The sequence below is a fragment of the Topomyia yanbarensis genome, chromosome 2 (genome assembly GCF_030247195.1).
Source record: "Topomyia yanbarensis strain Yona2022 chromosome 2, ASM3024719v1, whole genome shotgun sequence".
Classification (NCBI taxonomy): domain Eukaryota; kingdom Metazoa; phylum Arthropoda; class Insecta; order Diptera; family Culicidae; genus Topomyia; species Topomyia yanbarensis.
The window spans coordinates 356,591,394-356,615,369 of NC_080671.1; the positions used below are offsets into that span (position 1 = coordinate 356,591,394).

Consider the following 23,976-nt stretch of genomic DNA (forward strand, 5'->3'; position numbering starts at 1 on the left):
ACTGGAACTGAAACAATCACATCCCTTGCAGAGCGTTTTGTTCAATAATTTCGAACAGTTTTGTTTTAAAGTTTAATACTGTTTTTATAGATCGAGATTTATTCAGACTTGATGGACTGGGGGAAAATAAATTTAAGTCCAGTAACGCTGAACCCATGGCTAGACATGAATTTAAAATTAACACTCGCTAAAAATGCTGATGGGACAGTAAGTTCTAGTTTTAAAATTTTCAATTTTATATCATAGAACTGTCAAAATCGTGAATCTAGAACAGAAACACTTCCGAACATGCCCTAAAACTGCTGCTGGAGAGAGCAAATTGCAAGTTTTCAGGTTTAAATTTTGGAACTGACATAAATTATGAATCAATGACGGAACCATTCCTGAGTGCATGTGTAGCAGCGTTGTACATGATATGGGAGTTTCAAAATAGAACTGGAACTGAAACAATCATCCCAGGAAAAGCGGTTTCTTGTAGAATTTCGAGCAGTTTAGTTTTTAAATTTAGAACTAGTGTACGCTTTTATTTTATTTGTAGCTTAACTTAATACCGATTTCGAACAGTGTTGAGTTGCAATTTCTCTAACCGACCACTTAAATTAGGTGAAATTACAATTTCGATAGAATATCCAATTTTGTTGTAGTATCTAGTTTCAAATCCAGATGGGTTGGGTCGAACAAAATCACACGTACTACTTTTAGTACCTAACAACATGCCGCCGAAAAAAATGGCCCGTCATTTGTAACTAAGCTATTTCACGTCTAACGGAATTAAGGCGTAAATAGCGTATGTGTTCGTGACCCCGCATGGACCAACATGTCTGTTGCAACTTGAGTCGAATTATTAAACGTTAATGAATGGAAGCGCGGCAAGCAAGCATGGTAAACATTTATTCAGCCTATAAAACTATAAATTTAAAACGACAACATGTACATATTTATACATCAATCGATCGCAATTAATCAACTGCCTTGAACCGAACGAGCTCGATCCATCATTATCTGATCATAAATACATCAGCTTTGATCATTTTTTTTTTATCAATTCGATTATTTGGCACGGCGCACAGTGGCACGACGAGTGACAAAACACCAAAAATCAATATCTTGTAATTCTTTTGTAAATATTTATTTTATTTTTCTTTTGGTTGGAATAAAAGTATCTCAAAATTTTAAGATAATCGGATAAATAATTAATTTTTAATACGTCGCTGAAGCAAGTGATGTCGAGGGTTTATGTTCAATTCAATTTATTCGAATCGTTTGTACCTTCGAACTTGAAATGGCGATATCTCAAGAACTACGTGGCCGAATGAGATAGTTTTGAGCTCTTTGGAAAGATGAATAAATATGCTAAACTATAGATGTAAGATTTTTGTGCAGAAATCGAAAACGTTTACTCTGAATCAAGAAAAAGCAATTGAGAAATTGAATATCATATCAGTAATTTATCTTTATACGTCTTACAATTTTTGAGATGGTCTCCCATGGGTCACTTATCATGAATTTGACTCAAAATTTAGAGTAGTTTCAAGATATATACTACCCATGATCGCATATTTGTCCCGTTTTCTATGGGATTTCCTATCTTTATGGGACTGACTTGCGATTATAGGCAGTATAGGACTCATCTTGCGTATTTTTACTCCGAAGTGTTCATATCTATGTTTCAGAAAACGCCCATATGGAGACGCCAAGTAGCTCATAAATCTTCTTACAAATTAATTACCTCAACAACATCATATTACTAAAATTCAATGTGATTAGCTACTATTATTAACGTGTATATCAACCCTTTAACGACCAACGCCTTCAAATGGGTTAACAAAAAATAGTCGGAAAAAAATTCTGGAATTTCAAAACTGACAGTAGTAATGGACTCAGCGACCCAAAATTAGTTAAAACCCCAATTTTTAGCCATATAAACCTCTTTTTATAATTTTGTCACAAATTTGTATGGAGAGGTGCCACATGCGGCGCTTTGATCATTTAAACGTCCCGCTAGATATCGTTACATATCGTAATCTTAAATTATATAGTTGCATGGTGAAATGTCGATCTTGCTAGACTCAAAAAGTTACGCAGAATCACAGACTCAGAGACGGGAGGACCGCGGCATTTAAGTCTGGCCGCAAAGCTTACAGAAAAACCCTTTCATCATCTGAGCGAAGTGGTTGGAAAAGCCTTTGCACAAATTTATCAATTTTCAACGACGCTACTAGATTAACCCTTTCATGCCCAACTTTTTTCTAGTGCATGAAGGGTTTCAAAACTATTTCCCTTGAAAACGATGGGATCAAGAAACATGAAAAGCTTTTTTTCATAGAGATAGGTGCTTCCATCGCAGTGCTATTTTTACCTTCCAATATTCAATACAAAGAATCCTAGAATATTTACAATAGTCCAATTGCGTGGAAAACGCAGCCAAAGACAATCTAAATTGATAAGTTTTATCAGTTTTCAATAATATTGCAACATAACGAAGGTATATGAAAAATTCATTTTCCGTCAACGTAAACTGTCCCTGGCAGCACTGCTCCATCGGAATCCATTCAGTCTTATTGCAATAACTTCAATTCTAAAGTTGATCCTTTTAACTGTTAATACTCAAATGAAAGGCTATAGTCACATTTATTAGCCTTACTTGTTTTTGTGAGCAAATCTTGTCTCAATCAAAAATTGTAACTGATTAAAAACTCTGTTGTCCACAAACAACATGGGCATGAAGGGGTTAAATACGTTATTTTCTAAATATAAAGACATTCATGCCAGTGCAATTTGAACTACCAGTGGTTAATATTCGTCTGACGAAGTTGAAGTACTCAACTATTTTTTGACTTACACTTTTCAGACTCTACGGAGCCATCACCGAAGACTGCCCAGAGTTATTTTATACTTTTTTTTATTTTTAAGCTTTTCTGTTTAAGCTGGTTCGCTTCAAACATCCCCCTCCATCTGAGTTCTGTTCAGATAGATCTAATGCACCCGGTGCATGTGTGGGGGCTGAAGGGAGAAGTTGAAACATTTCGGTCAGAGTTAAACCATTTTCAGAGGATGGCCCTGATGGCTATGACAAGGGCATGCACGACAACACCTACTGGTACTTTTGAACCGCTACACCCAAGTAACCAATAAGCATGATAACGTAACCTAATATTAGCTTTGGATCAGCCATACACGGCAGTCTTGAAAAACCTTTATGCCCTATATTCTGTTATAGTTAATTCTGTATATGTTCGAATGCCGTATGCTGAATATAATTCTCAAAAGGAGATGGAAAAGAAATATAGAGAATACAGCACAAACACTCAGACTCGCTAGTCTGAGGAAAAATATCTTTAAGTCATATGAAGTTAAATTTTTAACTTACATGACATGACATGACTAAGAGCATCTTCAGCAGCGTTTTCTTTTATATAGGAGTTTCAAAGTAGAACTGGAACTGAAACAATCACATCCCTTGCAGAGCGTTTTGTTCAATAATTTCGAACAGTTTTGTTTTAAAGTTTAATACTGTTTTTATAGATCGAGATTTATTCAGACTTGATGGACTGGGGGAAAATAAATTTAAGTCCAGTAACGCTGAACCCATGGCTAGACATGAATTTAAAATTAACACTCGCTAAAAATGCTGATGGGACAGTAAGTTCTAGTTTTAAAATTTTCAATTTTATATCATAGAACTGTCAAAATCGTGAATCTAGAACAGAAACACTTCCGAACATGCCCTAAAACTGCTGCTGGAGAGAGCAAATTGCAAGTTTTCAGGTTTAAATTTTGGAACTGACATAAATTATGAATCAATGACGGAACCATTCCTGAGTGCATGTGTAGCAGCGTTGTACATGATATGGGAGTTTCAAAATAGAACTGGAACTGAAACAATCATCCCAGGAAAAGCGGTTTCTTGTAGAATTTCGAGCAGTTTAGTTTTTAAATTTAGAACTAGTGTACGCTTTTATTTTATTTGTAGCTTAACTTAATACCGATTTCGAACAGTGTTGAGTTGCAATTTCTCTAACCGACCACTTAAATTAGGTGAAATTACAATTTCGATAGAATATCCAATTTTGTTGTAGTATCTAGTTTCAAATCCAGATGGGTTGGGTCGAACAAAATCACACGTACTACTTTTAGTACCTAACAACATGCCGCCGAAAAAAATGGCCCGTCATTTGTAACTAAGCTATTTCACGTCTAACGGAATTAAGGCGTAAATAGCGTATGTGTTCGTGACCCCGCATGGACCAACATGTCTGTTGCAACTTGAGTCGAATTATTAAACGTTAATGAATGGAAGCGCGGCAAGCAAGCATGGTAAACATTTATTCAGCCTATAAAACTATAAATTTAAAACGACAACATGTACATATTTATACATCAATCGATCGCAATTAATGCAGGCTACAATTTATGGAAGCAAGTTTTTAAATTCATTGGAAATATGTCATTGGGGTGGTTTCAAATATATTGGGTAAATAAGTAAAAACTCCTGATTTCTTCGGATTTCCATGATTTTTTGAATGTTATCAATGAATTTCAAAAAAAAAATTCTTTCTTAAATTGTAGCCTGCAATAATTTCGATCGATTGATGTTTAAATATGTATATATCATTGCTTTGAATTCAAAGTTATAGGTTGAATAAATGTTTACCACACTTGCTTACCACGCTTCCATTCATTATCGTTTGATAATTCGAATAACGCCGCAAGAGACATGTTTGTCCATGCGGGGTCGCGTCCACTCGAGCTCTTTAAGTCTTAAATTCGTTGATCGAAGTTCGTGTGTGGTGACATTCGCCGTGAAATAACTTAGTTACAAATGGCGGGCCATTTTTCTCGGCGGCATGTTGTTAGGTACTAAAACTAGTATATGTGGTTTTTTTTATCAAAGAAGAACATTTTTTATTCCATTTTGTAATAAACAATTGATTGAAAATTATACGAAATAGACACTTTTCGGATCGGAACTAAATCACCAACAATCTGTATCTTACGACAATTTCATTGATGGTTAAATACGAATACGTTGCAAATCACTATCGCATACATATCCAAGTTTACAAGTGGACAAAAAAGTCAGGAGAACCTTCCTTCGTTACACCACTATATTATAGATTTTCAGCGACTTACATTTTAGTGCTCTGACGTTATACTTATCTTAAGAGTGGATCAAAAATTCAATTAATTTGACTTTCTTGGGCGTTACTAGATGCGTGGCGTGGTCTATTTTCCAGTATGTGTTGAAGTTCTTACAGAGAAAACTAAAACTATGTTAATTTGTTTCTGTAGTTTGCCTTGAAGGTGGTGTGAAGGCATGTGACCCCGCGTCCCTCCCCCTGGATTGGCCTGTTAGGTATGCTATCCGCCAACTATCAACCAAGCTACTTCAACGATCCGTCAACAGAGCAGACATTCCAGTGATTGGGTTTGGTGATTCGTGCAATGCTATATAAGGACGCTTACCATAAAGTGTTAATTGCAGACACTCGCACCCGGGGATTCTGATGCGTATTATACCATCAGGATAGTGTAACAAGGTGCATGCGTTGCTGCACACCACATAGGAATAGATAGTCTAGATCTAGGTTAGCTATTATCTCACGGATGCGGTTAGCTTAGGCTTTGTGAGGACAAACATAGAACGAAACAGCCTGAGAGATATTCCTTGAAATTATCGGATGTTAGAATAGTTGAAGAGTTACATGTATGTATAGAAAGATAAAAACAGGTGCTGGTGGGGGACCAGCATGTGTGGGTGTGATTGGTGGAACAGAACTGAGATTAGCTGTGGGAACATAGTAAACAACAAATAGAATATTCGATTGTAGCAAACCTCGGCCGTGACCTCGTCATAGGTAATGTTGGTTTTAACGCCCAACGGCCAAATGATGTGCAATTTGTCTTTGTTCAACTGTAGCAAGAACACGATCAGTACGAACAGTGCGTTGAACATGAAGAAGGCAAACACCGATTTGTTTCGCAACTCGATCAGGTCGGAAGCAATTCGCGCCTGTTGTTGTTGTTGTTGATGATGGTGGTGGTGGTAGTTGTTGTATCGGTTTGGCAGTGGGTTATTGTGCATTGACAGTCAGACAGAGTTCGAGTCATGTTTTTTTTTACCAGAATTTTGAGTAGTATAAGCCAAATATTGTATTCGATAAGCAATGGACAGATTGCGACTCCGGAGGCCGGATCAGATGTTTGATAGAAAAAAGAGAAAGAAAAAGAAAAGTGTTTAATGACTGCTGGAACAGGAAGCACTCGAAGCGGATATAATCGTATTTTTGGTTCACTTGTACTCAGTATCTAGTTGCGGCGATTATCGAGATCTAGTTTATAGAAACGATTATATCTGGACGCTTTCGAATGCCTCCTGAATGTTACCTCTTGCGTTGCTTCGTCATAGGTAATATTGGTTTTAACACCCAGTGGCCATTTGACGTGGATGTTGTCCTTGTTCAACTGAAGCAAGAAAACGATCAGTACGAAGAGAGCATTGATCATGATGAATCCGAAAACGGACGAATCACGCAGCTCCTTCAGATCGTGTGCAATACGTGCCTAAAAATTTTCAAACATTCGAATAATCGGTCATATAAAATCGATGTTGCTGTATAGTAACCTGTTCTTCCTTATTCTGATCGATTGGATACAGGTACTGGTCTATTAAATCCTTCCAGAATTGGATCTCAGTGCTGGAAATAAAGTCTACTTCACCCTTCTTCAGATCCGGATCTTCAATCCAGTAGGGGTTGGTGAGAAAATCTCTTTCATTTCTCTGCAACGTTGATGTTTCCGAATCCGAATGATCGTCCTCGTCTTCCGTATCCTCTGCCACTGATCCCAGATGATGGTCCTTCGATCCAGCCGATGCAGTCCGCTTACGAGTATGATGGGCATGCGGATCGATATGCTTTTCCAGCACTTCGATCTTTTTAGTGATCGAATCAAGAGCGTCAGCTATATGAATCAACTGAGCCTTCTCATCGGTCGTCTTGCCATGGGTGCAAAGCAAACAACGGAATAAACCAGCGATTGAAATTTCAATTGACCCTTCTTCATCCGAGTTGGAATCAGCTCCTCCTTGAAGGAAACCGAGAAGCGATTTTTGCTTAACCCGTTTGGACGCCTCCTCTGCATCTTTTTTCTCCTGTTCAAGTTCCTTTTTAGTCTTTTTGGCTACTACCTCACGGGTGCCCCAGGAGACAACATTCAGATTGATGATTGAGTACAGGATTAAGAGCAAGTACATGGATGGAATGGACAATAAATAAATCAAACCGGAAGCAATACACCAAAATTCCTGCGGGTGGAGACACGCTGCTATGAAAAATGACCCCGTCATTGCTATAAGGAAAATTGCCGAAGGACTTCCTATTCCATCCTCGCCTAATTGTAATGCTGTTCCGACTATCACAGCCATCATAATTAGCGCGTACATCGTTGATAGAACTTGTGCCAGTAGGAGTTGTATATTCGATTTGCATGTAAAGCAGATCAACATGAACAGCAGTATGGGTATTATGTTGTAGTAGAAAGACGTCCAGTTGTCAATTTTGAATGCGGCGACAAATGCTCCCACCAACATAAGGAAAATCGTACCAGGACCAAGGATCGTGCCACCCATCAACATCATTTGGTAGAAAATGTACAGTAGCGAAATGTTATCGTTGATCTTAATCGTGCGTCTGTAGTCCATCAGCAGATCCATGATGTTGGCGATGGTGGACGGAACCCAGCGACGACGCTGGTTGTAGAACTCGTTGAAACCTTCCGGACAGTGTGTGTACGCATCGGAGGCAGCTGAATACTCGACACGGTAGCCTCTTTGCAGCAACAGGGTACACAGCCAACGATCTTCGCCCTGATCGTATTGGACGTAATGTCTAGCCTCGTCCGATCGGGTGGTATACTTGCGCATTACATTGTCGTCCATGAGGCCTTTACCTGTGGGTTGAAAAGATTATTATTTAGAAGTTTTTAGATATGTTTCAACCCATTTGAAATTAACGTTCTCACCTCTGAATAAAGAGAAACAACCCGGGCTACAAAGTACACAACCGATCATATGTTCCGTAGCCTTCTGCAGCCAATGACCGATGGCGTACTCGAACTTTTGATACCACACCATTGGTCCAGATCCGACAGGATGAATACGCCCGCACGCGGCCCCTAGATTCTTGTTCTTTTTCATCAAATCCACCAGCAGTGTGACGGCGCTCGGATTGAAATCGATATCTCCGTCCAGTGTCAGAAGATAGGTGTTCTCCGCCATAACGTCCTTGCGGTCAACCGATATTGGCAGTTCCATCAAGCGATGTCCGAGAAGATAGTACATGTACATAACCTGTTTAGAAGATTGGTTTAGTGTTTGTTGCAATGTTAAAAATACCCATATGCTCCAACCTGAGACCAGCGTTTACGATGTCGGATACGATCCTTGTCCTTCAAGTGCGCAATCAATTTAGTCTTACCAGGTAGGGTCCAAACCAGGCGCCCTCCATAAGGCGTCGGATATTTTTTCGGTGGTCGCAACCGTATATTAGTCTGATGAACCTCCGAAGCGGCCTCATCAATAGTGTCCACCAGAATCTTCACGAACCGGTTGCATTGTATGTCATCATCGCTGTGATCGGAAATTTCAAAAGCGTCATCAAAGAAAATGTGAGCTGTCCGAAAAACAAAACAACATTATTAGTGTGCCCATGAGCACAAACCACTTAATTTTACTTTCAAATTCATAATAATCGGGATCAACTATACGCAGATATTTCTGTGCCACACGTCTAGCGCATTGATCTTCATCCATTCGCATGATCGACTTCAGGAACACCATCATCTCCTCCTTCGTTTCGTGCCACAGGGTAGCGCACGCATAGATCCTGGTAATGTGATCGGACGATTTGACGCTAGGTCGTGGTAGGGCCGAGCCATCCGTGTGCACCGAAATAGTTTCGTAGTATTCGTCTCCCTTCTCCTTCTCGATTTCCGCCAAATCCTCGGTTTTAACATCGGCCTGATCATCCCGTCTTCTGTTCATAGCCATCGACTGATCGATCAGCAGCGCGTTGTACATCGGAGTAACAAACAACTTCTCGGTGTTGGCTAAGCGCTCACATTTCGGCGTCCAAATGTGCAACGTGATCCAGGTCTGTGACAGTAGCCACAGCAACCATGCCCACGCCATCTGACGGTTGGCAAAGTCACTCAACCGGAACACCGGAGGACTTTCGAAGAATAAGTAATCCGGAATTGATCCATGGAAGAAGCATGGGTCATCATTACGTATACCACAAGCGGCAATTAGCAGGGAAATTGCCACCGGTATTGTTAGATTCACCGGAAAGGCATAACTGAAACCTTGGATCAGAATTTTACAGGCAAACTTGCCGAAGATGTAGCAGAAGTATGCACCAAGTATTTGAATGATCAGCACATAGGTTACCGTGTTGTAAGAAGCATCGATATCAACGGTATCGCCGGCTTGCGATGCTTCCACAAGGTCCGGTAGCGCAGAACTGAACGCTACAGTGACCTCTTCAACAACGATTTTATGTGGACCGAAGCCAACTCCAAATAGGGAAAATAGATTTGACACTTCGTCTCCTCGGATGAAGTTCACAACGAGGACAAAACAGAAGAAAAGTATAATTTTCCACAGAGACAGGAACATGTACGTAAAGTATCGTGTTTGTTTAAGGTCTTCTTTCACGCGGCCCATGGACCGGATGAATCCGAACGGACTCTGTGGCGAAACATAATTTTCCCACCAACCGCATGACGTGAGCAAAGCCGAGATAGGAATCAACCACAGCACTGGTCTATTTTCTAGCAAAGGCCACACCACGAAGCCGGTAATTTGCGCAGCGATCGCTGCTAGATCTACGATTGTTTTGACGGCACGTTTTCCTTCCTTATTGGTCCGCGAAAACAGTCCAAGCATACCTACAAATAGAAAATAATTATTTCAACGAACGGACATCTCATGACCTCTTTCACTACTAACCTGGGATCACGCAGAGGCAGTTGGTCAGCATGGCTCCTTTCACTGAGTCGACTTCCGGTAGGACTACAAAAAACATCAATACCAGACCGACCGTGTGAAACGATTCCATCAGAAACACCACCAAAAAGTGTGACTTCTGTGGCATCTTCATCGATTTGAAGAAGCATATCCTCGTCGACCGGATGAAGGCACCGATCTCGGGCACGGCGTACGCAATCATTAGCGCCCACATCCATGCTATCCGTTCTTCCTCGGGCAGTGCTACGACGAACTGTTTATCGCGCGCTATGTCCCGATTGCAGTAGGTGATTTTTCGATCTCGTCGTAGCTGAGAGGACATGAACAGGACACAGCCTTTCGCAATCACTCCGCCAGCCAGGACAATCACGAAGGTTAACAGGTACGCTAATATCTTGAGGATTTTGATCGTCAGCTCCAGGCAGGCCTGGTTGGCCATCGATCCCGTGTCCTCCTTGATCGGAGGATCCCGGAAGACGTCCCATCCTTTGGTTTCCTGCACGGTGCGTTGGCTGGAATGGTAGAAAGAAATGTGGTTTATTACGGTAGAAAACTTTTTTGACGTTATACGATATGTTCATCTGAGATTGGACAGTTGCCGGAATGTAGGATAGTTATTGTATCTAAATGCTGGGTGAAGCGACGAACTCTAATATTTTTCCATTTAGCATTAGCAACATTCGCCAATAGCCCGTTACAAGATGTGTTCTCTCATTTGTAGACTTTTAAAAGTCGGTACAAAAAGAAACATTTTTTTTTCCAAAATCATTACCTTAAATTTGTTTTTAGTTGGCTTAAGCTGATCTTGCTTTTGGTTTTGAATTAGAGTTGGTTTGCTCGAAACTTTCATGATTCAGATGAAACTATTTAGGGTTCACCATATTGACTCAAGATCAGTTTTTTAAAAAGGCACATAAGTTTTTTTCATTGAATCCTTTTATAAAACTTTGTCCGATGGCCTTCATTTGTACAGTAAACTATCCAAGAATTTTAAAATCGTTAAAAAAATGTTTAATTTCTTATCAGTAAAAGACTAAAGAGAATGGAAATGTTTTAAATGTAATTGCATTATGAAAGAGCTACCTGTGAAATTTTTTTTGAACACTAATTTTAAACATAATTTAAATTTCTTATCATTTTCTGAACAAAACTGAAATCTTCTTATGGAATAGGATTCTAAAAGTGAGTTCAATATAAATACGCTTAACAGAAATCTTCTGAAATGTAGTCGCCATTAAGATTTTCTAAATTTTGTTTCAACAAATATTATTGATTCACGAAATTAATAAATTATTCGCATTTCTTCATTAACAATTGAGCGTTTTTCATAATAAACAGAAAAATAAACGTTTTAACTGTAGTTGCACCATGAAAAAGATAGCAATAAATAGCAATTTTGACAAATAAAAAATGGGTGGGTAATGCCAGAGACATAATTGCAATAAAGTAGAATACACTCAAGTTTTTTCCTTCGATCTTGTGCCGTAAATTGGCATCTCCACGTAAGTGGCTTGGATCGATTTTTTTCAAATTTAGTAAATAACAATCTCAATAATTATTTATCAATTTCGAAAAAAATATCATCGCACTCAGTGATCTGCAATACGCATTTTCTCCAGGTCGATATTTGCAAGGACTGTACCTACTTCCATGGTACTATTATGTACAACTAAAATGGGAGCAAAGCACAAGTTCATACTATTTTTTCATTTTTGTTAATTACCTCAAATAAAACACCCTAATACATTTGTAAGTCATGTGGAAATAATGAAAGTATTTCTCTAAATTAAAAAATGCCATTATTTGACTGATCCATCTAGCCAAAATAGGCTGGTCTGTTCAGAAAATATATTCAACAGTAGCTCCATATTGAAGACCATGATGAGAAAACCCACGCTCCCAAAAAAGAAATCAGTTCTTTCATGAAATTTCATTTTCAAATTAATTTTGTAATAATGTGCTAATGAACATATGTAAACAATCTTTAGGTTCAGTATTTCTTAATCGATTAATCGCTAAACACAGAAAATTAATTGTTAAATTACAATATTATCACTGTGCCTAGTGCATATTCTGCAGCGTTTTATATTATATAGGTGTGTAACTAGAACTGAAATAGCTACATTCCCAGTATAGTGTTTTCTTTTATAATTTCGAACAGATTTGCTTTAAATTTTACTTCGCCGTTCTATTTGATGCTGAATTTAAAACACATTTAGAAGTGCACTATGCTATTTTTCTCTTTAGTGGATACAAAACCTATAACTAAATTAGAAATGGAATTTGCGTTTCGAATTCGTCTCATCGGAACTTGACACTAACTTAGTGACAGACCTAAGCTAGCACTAGCTTCAAAAAACAAAAATGTTGTTTAAACAATTTTCTACTTAAGACGAAAAATAGCATTGTGCATCTTGCATTGACTTGCTAAGCCAAACCAAATGTTTCGATTTCACTAGTTCTTATCAGCTTAAAATGTACTCCTTTTCTTGTGGGACATCGCGCAGGACGAGGGTCCTGTCACTTATTTGGTGTCGGATTCTGATGAGACGAGGCTGAAACACCAATTCCATAAATAATTTACTGATTAGAGCTGTCTTTTAAATACACAGAGAAGCGCAAATACACGAAATGGATAAACTGGAGAAAAATAATTTGAGATCAGCAATGCTTAAGACATGACGGGGAATAAATTTTAAACTAAAAACAAACTCAAACTGCTGCTGGGGAGAGTAAATTCTAGCTAGTTAAAATATTCAGTTTTGTATTATAGAATTGTCAGAATTATGAATCTAGAACTGAATCACTCCTGAACGTGCCTTTATGTCATTATTTGACTTGAAATTATTTTCTCCAGTCAATCGAACCTGAATGTATACGCTGAATACTCTTTTTTTACAATGGAGAATACAATTTACGTACTTACCCAGTACACGTGCTATTAGTAGATGCCAATAGCACGTGTACTGGGTAAGTACGTAATTTGTATTCTCCATTGTAAAAAAAATACTCTATACAGGCCCGTGCGTACGGTAGCCCCCGCCGAGGGCGCCAACCTTAGAGGGGTGCCAAAATCTTGACCTGGTTTATAAAATAAATGAGGATAAATCATAAATTATTGTTCGAAATTTGGCCACCTCCTAAATACTGTAGGAGGTCATGGAGAACGCTAGATCGTTTATCATCGTGAAGAAAACTCCACGCCGTTCCTTGAGAATTTAAGTCGCCTCAGTGTAGGGCGAAGCCTCCCAAAATCATAAAGTTCTCGGAAACTGACCTAGGCCCAAGCAGTGCTCCACTAAGATACATCTCTAGTTGAAGTGTTGAACTATTTGGGATTTTTATTGTTCCTGAAAACGATGTTCCTTGTTTCATCTCAAATTTCCAAGACCAGGTTAGCTGTTTTCTTCAGCTTTATGTCAGCGTTTCTTCGAGCTGTTACATTCGGTAGACTAAAGAAAAATGTTTTAGCCTTAATAAGGAATCTCATTTTTCTATAGTTTTTAGGAGCAGTAACAGATGTCCTCACAAGGGGACCGTCTTTATGACGCGCGGTAATTAGGCAACACAATCCCGCGAAAGTTTACCTGATACGAGTTTGAAGGGAGATACAATCCTGTGTGATCTTTCAAAATTTTCACTCACCGGAAAAGGGGTCCATGGAACAGCCAAGTCCATTCACCCCACGCATGATCAGATCGAATCGGTTACCACGCCGTCGATCTCAACTATGTGAACGGACATGTAGACACCGTAGTCCTTCATAACAGACTTTCTTCAGTAATGTCGTTTGCTTGTTTTTGACAGGGGATCAATATTCTGAGTTTACCTGGTCAAACATTCGAGATATCTGTAACGGCTGAATATTTCTTTCGAAAGCTTTAGAGTACTGATCTTTGATCCGAAAGAAGATCGGATATTGTCCGACCGAGTTCAATGCGTATGATTTTTGAATGAAGAATCGGACTATCATCGATAAAAAATTTTGTTCGACATTCATTTCACCCCTAGATCTTTTTCGGACCTAGATCACAGCGCAAAGTTAAAATTTGAAGAATAGTGAGACAGATATTACAGGAGATACAAGAAATTTAAAGATGAGTCGGAGAATAATAATTCCTGTTAATTACAATCTAATGGTATGCACCGTACTCAACAAATCACCAACCAGTTCAACGCTCCTAAAAAATTTCACCTCAATATAATAGTCTTAAGCCATCGAACACCTATCGTCAACAGATTTCACGTCAAACATAAACGATTTTTGGTCGAATCTTTCGGATATCGAAATTTTCGAAGTTGTTATAAGTTTCCAACCATCGGAAAGAAATATAACGGTTGGTGAGGGAACAACTATTCAAATACATTCTTCGGATTGTTGTATGATAGAGGTGGGTTGTATTCCCTAATAAATCGTCTGCTTAGTTAACCGATCCGTACGTGTAATCTCCCGAAAAATCCTGCGTCTTTAAACCTCTAGCGTCAACTGATTTCACAAAGTCTTCTAAAAAACGCCTACTTAGTTGTTTTCTAACACCGAAATAAGAAAGATATTACAAAGAAAACCTTGGTGCTCTATATTGAAGTCTATGATAAAATTTGAATTTGATATAAAATGATTAACGAAATGAATTCATACGACCAACGAAGTCGTTCGTAATATACGCAAACATTTATTGAAATATACGAATCATTTTGCTTCATTCACGAAAAATGTCGTTATCAACGATAGCATTCGTGCAGTGTACATTAAACGTGTAAAATTTACGAAAGCCTTCGTTCACCAAGCGGCCATTCTTGTTCATGAACGAAACCTACTATTTACAATGCACGAAAATACTTCGTTGCAAAAAACGACGAATGAATTTGTGCATTGCAAGATCGATTTCATTATATTTACGAATTTATATTAACAGTGTAGCGTTCACACGATTCAATGGGAGCGGAACAAACGGTATGACAAGTCGATTTATTCTGTGATCAGTCACACCACCCATGTAAGATTCATCTTACGAATACCAAAGTACCATCTTTGCCATACCTGTATATACCACTTTGGGATCGTACCCATCGTTGTTACATACTCGTTCGTTCAAAATCGTACAGCATAGCAGAGTGAAGAGCGTTCGATAAACTTTGTACGCAGTAAAGTAGTTGGTGGAAATTCATAGAGGGTTAAAGGTATTTAACCGCTTTTTGTACCATCCGGACGTTAGAGTCACGATGTTGCTCGTTTGGCAAGCATGTAACGAATGATTTAAATGGACATATAACTTCACGTATTTGATTGAGTTTCTTAGGTGCATCGTATTGACGGCTCTGGCTGGCCAACCAGCGATCTGCGTTTGACGAGCTCCCGCAGTCATGATGAGGCTACTACGGCGTCAGAACGCAAACTGATGATTTTTTCTTCTGGACCATGCTTTATATGTATGTCGCAGTTCACTTGACGACAAAGGGGGCCATGTAAACAAAACTAGCTCGCTCGGGTGAATAGTACGAACCAATCATGGCGCTGATAAATACTGCTCTCACAAAATCCATTATTTCCGTTATTTGCACTAATTGTACATTCTGGGAAATGAATTACAAAATTGTTGTGCATATTCTGTACAACGACAGATATTCGCGTTAAAAAATCAGATATAATCTCTGACGAAAATTATGAAACGGGCTGCTGTATTGAAACTTTTGAAGTACTAAGTGTAGTAAGAATGTAATAGACATGTCTACAATTATGAAATCAGAGTTTGGAAAAATGAGAAATGCACAATTACACCACTATGTGGATCAAAACAGGTTTTTGCTTGCTATATTTAAAAAATTCAAATTTGGGGGATTTCGGGGCAGATTGGCGCTATTATAAATTTTAATCTTTTTGATTTCGATGTTAGATCGTGCAGAATAGAACACGTTGCATAAAAGAGTAGACTGTTGGCCACATCTTGGAATTTTATTAAGGTGTTTTTTAGTTTTATAGTTAAAAATACGAATAGCGGGAATCCCGCCTATTTACCTCTACTCTAGGGTGAGTTTGCGATTGAAGCCGTGTGGTGTCCGGCGGGCTAATTTTTTTTGCACTTTTTCAGCCAAGAATAGAATTACTGGGAACCTGCTCCCATGTCGTAAGAGGCGACTAACAACATGCTAGGAGTTCCTAGGTCAAGGTGTTGATCCGTACCGAAGACTTAACCTGGACGGGCCTTAAGTTTTTGAATCATAAGCTTTTTCGATTCTATATTGAGTAAATCACTGACATATAGTCACCTTTTCTGATTCGCTATTCCCGATTGTGTACCAACGTTTTAGGTTTCTTCTGCGGTTGTACAATAGCCGTAAAGGATGAAGTCTAATTCTATACTAAGTAAAAGCAAATATTAATATATCGGCTCTTCCACGTCAAGGTATAACTTTGGTTTAACACCATATTTAAAAACCTGTTTTAATCCACCTAGCGGTGCAATTGTGCCTTTCTCATTTCTCTAAACTATGGCACGGAGGCTTTTTATGTTCAACATAATTGTGGAAATGTCCATTACATTCTTAGTACACTTTGCACTTATACACAATGGCATGCCAGCCACGAACTTGATGAGCTACGTGTCGACGGTGAAACACTTGAAACAAAAAAATATCATACTCCATTAGCCTAATCAGCATTAGATCAATGTTATTTGCTTGCTAACTCATTTTGTCATGCGGGGGTGGGTATGTGAGGAGGACGAAAGTCCCATGAACGAACGACTCCCCAGCTTAAATTGGTATGCTTTGTGATATAGTGGTAGATTAAAGATGATGGGGTGGAAAGGGAGGGGTATGATGGCTGGATGGGGTGGTGGTCTGAGGGCTGATTTAAGGAGATTTTTAAAGGAGGGGAGTGAACAGTAGAGGGGGGGGGGGTGTAACCCCTCTCCGTAAAGCATCAACTACGCCCCTGTTAAAATCCAGAAACCTTATGCGAGTCGAAAAAAAAAATTTGGGCCGGGATTAGGTTGACGTTATTCAGAGTGATTGCATAACCTTTCTATATGAGAAAGGCAAAAATGTGCCAAAATCCAAAAAAGTGAATCGTCGTCAAATTTTTTTTCGAGTTTGCATCAAATCTCGACGTTTCATGCAGCTTGAACACATTTAGCATCAAAAATAAAAATTCTATTTTTAATTTTTCCTATAGTTTATATGAGAAATTTCTGTGTGGCCGCACTCTGAAACCTGTAATTCCGGAACCAGAATTCCGATCGATCCAAAATTCAATAGCAGCCGATGGGAAGGTTGCACCTTTCATTTGAGACTAAGTTTGGGCAAATCGGTCCAGCCATCTCTGAGAAAAATGAGTGACATTATTTGACACATACGCACATACATATACACACACATACACACACACATACATACAATCATACAGACTTTTTCCGATCTCGACGAACTGAGTCGAATGGGATATGACACTCGGCCCTCCGGGCCGGGATTAGGTTAACGTTTTTCAGAGTGATTGCATTACCTTTCTATATGAGAAAGGCAAAAAAGCAAAATTCCAAGTAGGAATTTTTTAAATTGGCCTAAGATGAAGCTATCGAATTACACAAAAAGTTTTTTTTGTGTTCTGCATTGACAAATACCTCCAAATGACTTCTTGAGGTCTCATGAAGGTCTGACACTATCTGTGTACTACTTTTGCTTCCCTAAAAAGTGGGAAACACTTGAACACTTCAGAAATTTACTTCGTAAAATCGCACTCCTGGTCCTTTCTTCAAAATCATTCAGTGCACTACTCTTGTTCACTCTTTCGTGTTTAAACCGCTCATATGGTAGTCGGTCGTTGCCAGTATTGCTCTTCTTCCATCCATTCTTCTTCTAGACCGCCGATGGATCAAAAGCCCTTGTAGTTATGTTTATTATATTTATTACGCATGTCGTTTACAATTTGGCATTTGACCCAATTATGGAAACGTGTCTGATAGGGAAAAGGGAGATGTCAACTTGTCATTACCATTTCGCAGTGAATTTTCATGTTCATTTGGGATATCTTTTATACTTTTTGTACTATTGCTTTGTACTGCAAAGTTTGGAAATAATCATTGATATGCTAATAAGAAGCAATACTCCCAATGGCCGGCTGTTCGGAGTTCAAATTTCTCGTTTCGAATTATCAGAAATCGATTTAGAAGTATTGATAGAACATGTTGGTTGTCCATCAACCCTCTGGAAGTTACCTAATTGCACTGAGTGCATAGCGTTCCAAAGTTCAGGCGAAATTGTCTTGGAGTTTCAGGCGGTCACCTAAATATAGGTAATAGTGCGACTGTCGCATGGTTAAATACAACTGCAAAACAAACGACCCTAGCTATTATTTTCAATGACATTGATGCGTACGTCATATTTTAAAGCAAATTTTTAAAAATTTTAAGGGGAAAGCACGACGAAACAAAATTAATTGATGATTATTTCTGCATAGTGATAACCACTGCCGACTTGCCTCGAATGCATCACCACCAACTTACTACAACCAGATGTTTTATAAAGAGCGTTAAAAACAATTTTTGTTTGTGGTTAGGTATAATATCTGGACAAATACTGGCAGCTCAAAAACGCAATTATTCGTTTAATAGTTTAAAACTCAGCACAAATAACAAAAAACTTTTCCAACGTAGAATATTTTTTAATGTGCACTACAACCCATTATCGTCAACATGTTCTACAAAATAAAATGTTCACCATATATCTACCATAAATGGAGCAAACATAATTCTGCCAACCGCATCTACTGCCAGCGATCCCCAGGCTTCCCTACATTATATATACGTCTAGACCATCTTGGTCAATTTTAGGCTACGACAAATCAGCTATTTTAACTCAGTTTACTTGCAAGCTTTTTTTATTTATTATGTACCAGAAACCAGTCGAATGGTTGAATATATTCTTATTTCCTTTTTAACGATATCGGCTTGGTTGGATTCGGTTGTTCAGATTTACTACAATACACTACTCCAATTAATTTCGAATGTTCAATCGTTCCGTTATTCCAGTTCATTCAAATAACTACAAGCAATAACACAAAATCAACCAGCTACAAAGACTCATAAACCTATCAATCAATTTTCGTTCGCTAACCAATTTGTAAATGATTGTGGTGTGTAACCGTGACGATGTAAATACCACGCATTTCAACACCACCGACGCATACGCAGGGTGTTTGAAACGACTTCAAGCCATAGTGAAAGTTTTGCAGTTCGTAACCTTGCATGGTCAACGGGTTACCGTAATCTATTAGACTACTGCGCTGGTTCATTCCGAATTATGGCTACAGACCAACTGACCAAGCGGGCGTTAATAAATTATCAAGTTCATTTAGTAAAGTGATCATAATTACATTAGATACTCCTCCTCGTCGTCGTCATTTGCGACTCGGCAATAGTGGTGACTTTTATAACTGACATAGTTTCCATCTCTGTTGGGTGGTCGATTAGCACCTCCCTCTCCTGTTACTATGAATCTGCCAGCAGCAATTCCACCGCTGGGGTCAAACTCGATGTCATCCGTTTCCGTTGGAGCGGGAAGACCAAAACCCGCTGTGCTAACTCTTCGATACATCACGGATTCTTCCGTTTCTCATTAGAACACATTGGTGCACACACTCACTCACACTTTAGATCACTTTTAATTACACTTTACTACTGTAAATTAGAATTGACAACAGATTTTTAATCTTCCGGGAAATGATTTAAAAAGCCAAAACTAATTCGGTATGGTCAACGAGCTCCCGATCGCCTTCAAACAGTCCGTTCGACTGAGCAAATCGAAAAGAAATTTCATCGATGCGCCTCTAAAGCGTTGATTTTCCAAGTACCAGGGCGTTGGATGGTTGTGTACGAGTTTATCGCTAATACTACCTATACAGAAACTTTTTCCGTGATTTTTTGTGCCTAATTGTGAGGAGAACAACGCTCGAACAACTAATAATACTCATAGCCAGCAGTAACGCGTTTGAAAGTGAGAGCGATGGTTTGAACTATTTCGCGCGCTCTTCACTAAAGTCTTCAGAGCTCAACAGGTGCGACTTCACGCGTTCGGTCTTACTAAGTAGCGTTATCGACGAACGCAGAAAAAACTGTGTTAAACACTACTTCTTGAGCGAGTGTTTGCCGATTGCTGCTGCAGCAACTGGTCGCTGTTGTTGTTTGTTGTTGACTTAGTAAATCTGCTGGCGAGCGGTGGCCGAAGCGGACACCGACGAGAGTTGAGGCGGAAGATTCCGTACAAACTATAGTGCAAATGACCGTAACGAAAAATTGTGGTGTCTACAAAAGTGGGGAAGCAATTTTTGAAACGTGCTTTAAGTAGTTTATTTGGTATGTTTGTGCTGAGAAACGCCAGTAGAGGTGGCTTCGAGGTGAAATATGTTGATGTTAGACGATTTATCGTTACGACAATTCTTCTGAAGTTTTCATATACCCTGTTTTGAAATGACCAACGTATTAGTTTACTTAGAATAAGCGATATAATATGGAAGGTGATTTTCGCTTCCATCGATATTGGATTGGATTGGACTCATTTTCAAACGAGATTCAAAGTGTATTGAAAGCAAATCTTCTGTTTCGACAGGCATCACAGCCGATTTTTAACAGTCTTTCAGGTAAAGGGGGTGAGAGAGAGAACATGCTTATGGTAAGTAATTACAGCCTATTTTTAAAGTCGACGAAGGACGCATTTGTCTTTGGTGCTTCATTGAAAAAATAGTTGTAGTTTATTATCAATCACGATGAGTGCCACGAAGCAATGTTCCTCTACATGTCTCGAAAGGACCTTTGATCCTTTTAGAAACGAAAATATATTAAACAGTCGATAGATTTTATCGAGAAATAACGGCAACGCTTTAAGGGTTATACAATGTCGATAACCTGTCTGATCGGGGATAAAGTGATTTGAATGTATCCAAAACTGACCGTGCCTTTGCTTTACTAAAGAAACCTAAAGTGCCTCTGGTTAGTAGTTCACTGTAAATATTGTTGAACTTTCCAATTATATTACAATACATTGCAACCTACATGAAGTAGGGTGACCATACGTCCTGGTTTCCCAGGACATGTCCTGGTTTTTCAATTACTGTCCTGGTGTCCTGGGAAGTCGAGGAAAACGCTTGATTTGTCCTGGCTTTTTCCATGTAAGCCTAAAATATTTTTCTTTATTGAGTTTTCGCTTTATTTCCTGTTGTTCAGATCGCAGTCATTTTTTAATCTCTCGACTTTATTCTCTTACGTGGAAATTGAAAAGGAAAAGAGCAGGTCGTTCGTATGTACATAGCATATTAATGACCTGCAGTCCGTTTACAAGGAAACTTGACAGCCGAACAAATCGAAATGATTCCAGCTTCTTCCTGGCTTAAATCGTCTTTCAATCCGGCACCCGAAGAATTCCTTTTGATGTCTCTGAGAAGACAAATCGAAGTTTGACTTTGCTTCATCTTGAGTTCTCTTTTCAGAGGATTTTTTCGTCTTACTGAAAATACGCGAACATTTTTCTAATTCATGAAAAGGGAAATGACAGAACATCAATAACTATCGTGAAATAACTTCATTAAGGGCCGATTTCTTCACCCTCGCTTTATGCTTATGCCAGGCATAAACGCACTGGTGAACCTGGTTTAAAAGTTAAACGAACGTGAAGAAATCGTGCCCTAAGTGCTCTCTCTCTAGCTGGTGATTGAGGAGCCAATTCAGGGTCAATGGAAACAGTACCCAATCCACGATTAACATGGCTTCACGCCTGGACGCTGAACGGCGACTAACCTGCCGAGTTTAGCATCCTACATGTCAGGGAGTATGGAAGGTCGCGCTCAAACTGATATTATTTACACCAACCGATCCGCTGTTTTCATATAACAAGTGATAAAATGGAGAAATTTGTAATCAACGATAGTTTTTGCAGCTGTTTCGATCCTAAATTTCAGATCGATATAAATAATAATTGTCATTGGCGATGGCCAGGTACTTATTTTTAAATCAGGAATAGCGTAGAAAGCTACTTGGGACCGTTTACGTTTCTGGCTTACTTCAATAACGTGTTTTAGTGCTGGAAACTCCTCGCCTGTCCTGCACAGACGATTTCGTTTCATCCGCTAAATTCATGATTGCCGATTTTCCCAACAACATCATGTAGCATTCGCTGCTGGCTATGAAGCAAAAACTGTGTGTTTACTGCCGCAGCTCTGTCTGCCAGAACCTAGAACTTTTTAGCTGCCGAAAATCTGGGGAGAAGGCACAATGGATTAAGAGGTGATGGATGGAGGTAGTTCCCTTTGAACTGTCCTGGTTTTTTATTCGCTTGATATGGTCACCCTACATGAAGTCATTTTAACGATTGTAGTATAAGACCCACGAAGGATAAATATCATTGCGTTGTCAGCCTAGCTCATTATGAGTCAAGTTTACAGAAATAAACAAACAAATTTTTATTTCGTAGACGAAAATGTTTTAGTAGAGAACTGGAAGTGATTGTAAATCCGCTGATTCGTGTATTTGGAATCAATTTACTAGCGAAGTTGAAGAAACTTGTGCCAGTTTGGAATAGATATTGTAAAATGTGCATGATGGAGAAAAAAATTACACCGATGAACTCCCGAAATATTCTGCGCGGTAAACACTGAGCTCAAACTGTTATTTTGTCCAGAAATTGATTTTTGCATTCCGTCGGCATGCCGCTTCATGTTTCAGACAAAATACCAACACATTAAGAAATAACAATTTTGCCCACCTTTCTTTACTACCTCTTGGACGCGTTTGACATTTAATTCGACGGCGCACAGAGGAGTAACTAGAATAAATTTCTGGCCAACAGCCAAACTGTTTTTTGATTTTTTATTTGTTTATATTTTTTACATACCGAAAAGCATATTGCATAGTGTGGCAAAATAAGGAGTATGTCAAAAATTGCAAAATAATTTTTTTATGGATGCAAAATGGTGATATTTTACTTTTTATTATGTATCCAGTACAATCGCTTTCAAGTGACAATGACTATTAAATAAGATAATATTATAACAAACGTAATAGAACACAACTGTTTGTATAATCTCAGTTTAAAAATAATTGAAAATAGTAGTGCTGCTAAACGACAGCATTATTTTTCTGAATATATAATTTTGGCAAAAAGCATCCAAAAAATAACTTTTTTTTGAAGAGATAAAATGTTGGCCTCTTCGAAATTTTTTTGGAGATACTCGTAATAGAGAATTTTGCTGATGAGCTTAACTTTATTGGACAAAAGGTTTATAAAGCATTTACCATGACATCGTTCATCATAAATCCATTGCAAGCAAGACTGCAAATAGATTCCATATGCACTGACTTCCTACAGCTTTCGACGAAATCAATAACCAGATAACAATTTCCATGCTAGACAGACTTGGATTTGGAGACTCTTTTCTTAATTAGCTCTACTCGTACCTGTCTGGACGTGAAATGACTATAAAAATTGGTGATAATACTACGACTTCCCCATTTGCTGCAAGTTTTGGAGTTCCACAGGGTAGTTTCCTTGGCCCATTCATATGTTTACTCTACCGGGATGACTTAAACCTTTCGACTAAGTGCATGAAACTATCGTTTGCCGTTTGACTTCAAACTATTCCATTAGCGTGGCTCGCGGTTGTATGGAAAAACTTCAAAATGATTTAAACTAGCGGGCACAGCAGTTTTTGAGTTCCTTTAATTTTAATTCGGCGATATAAACCTGCGTTGAAGATTTACTTCTTATGTTATACTAAACTATCAAATAAAAAGGGGACTGGGGAGTATACAAACCCCCCTCTCTTCTTTTCATTTTCTGACTACTTCTATGTTATTCAGCAATTCATTCTGAACATTTCATTCAAAGGTACTAAGTCTCTGTGATGAATTTATTCTCATTTATTTAAGGTTTAAATGTCGATGTTGGTGGTGTACCGGCAGTGT

General features: G+C 38.6%; 1 protein-coding gene across 4 annotated transcripts in view; it reads right to left on the bottom strand.

Moving 5' to 3' along the window:
• Window positions 1-23,976, bottom strand: part of LOC131684296 (chitin synthase chs-2) — a 132,411-nt gene that overhangs the window by 7,022 nt on the left and 101,413 nt on the right. For 3 of the 4 annotated variants that reach the window (XM_058967028.1, XM_058967026.1, XM_058967029.1), the window contains exons 4-9: window positions 10,010-10,539; window positions 8,734-9,948; window positions 8,410-8,672; window positions 8,023-8,350; window positions 6,626-7,950; window positions 6,388-6,564 (exon numbers count right to left, since the gene is read on the bottom strand). In XM_058967028.1, coding sequence (XP_058823011.1) covers window positions 6,388-6,564; window positions 6,626-7,950; window positions 8,023-8,350; window positions 8,410-8,672; window positions 8,734-9,948; window positions 10,010-10,539 — 3,838 coding nt within the window. Of the gene's footprint in view, window positions 1-5,836; window positions 6,014-6,387; window positions 6,565-6,625; window positions 7,951-8,022; window positions 8,351-8,409; window positions 8,673-8,733; window positions 9,949-10,009; window positions 10,540-23,976 lie in introns of all 4 variants that reach the window. The other variant, XM_058967027.1, reaches the window with a different exon arrangement.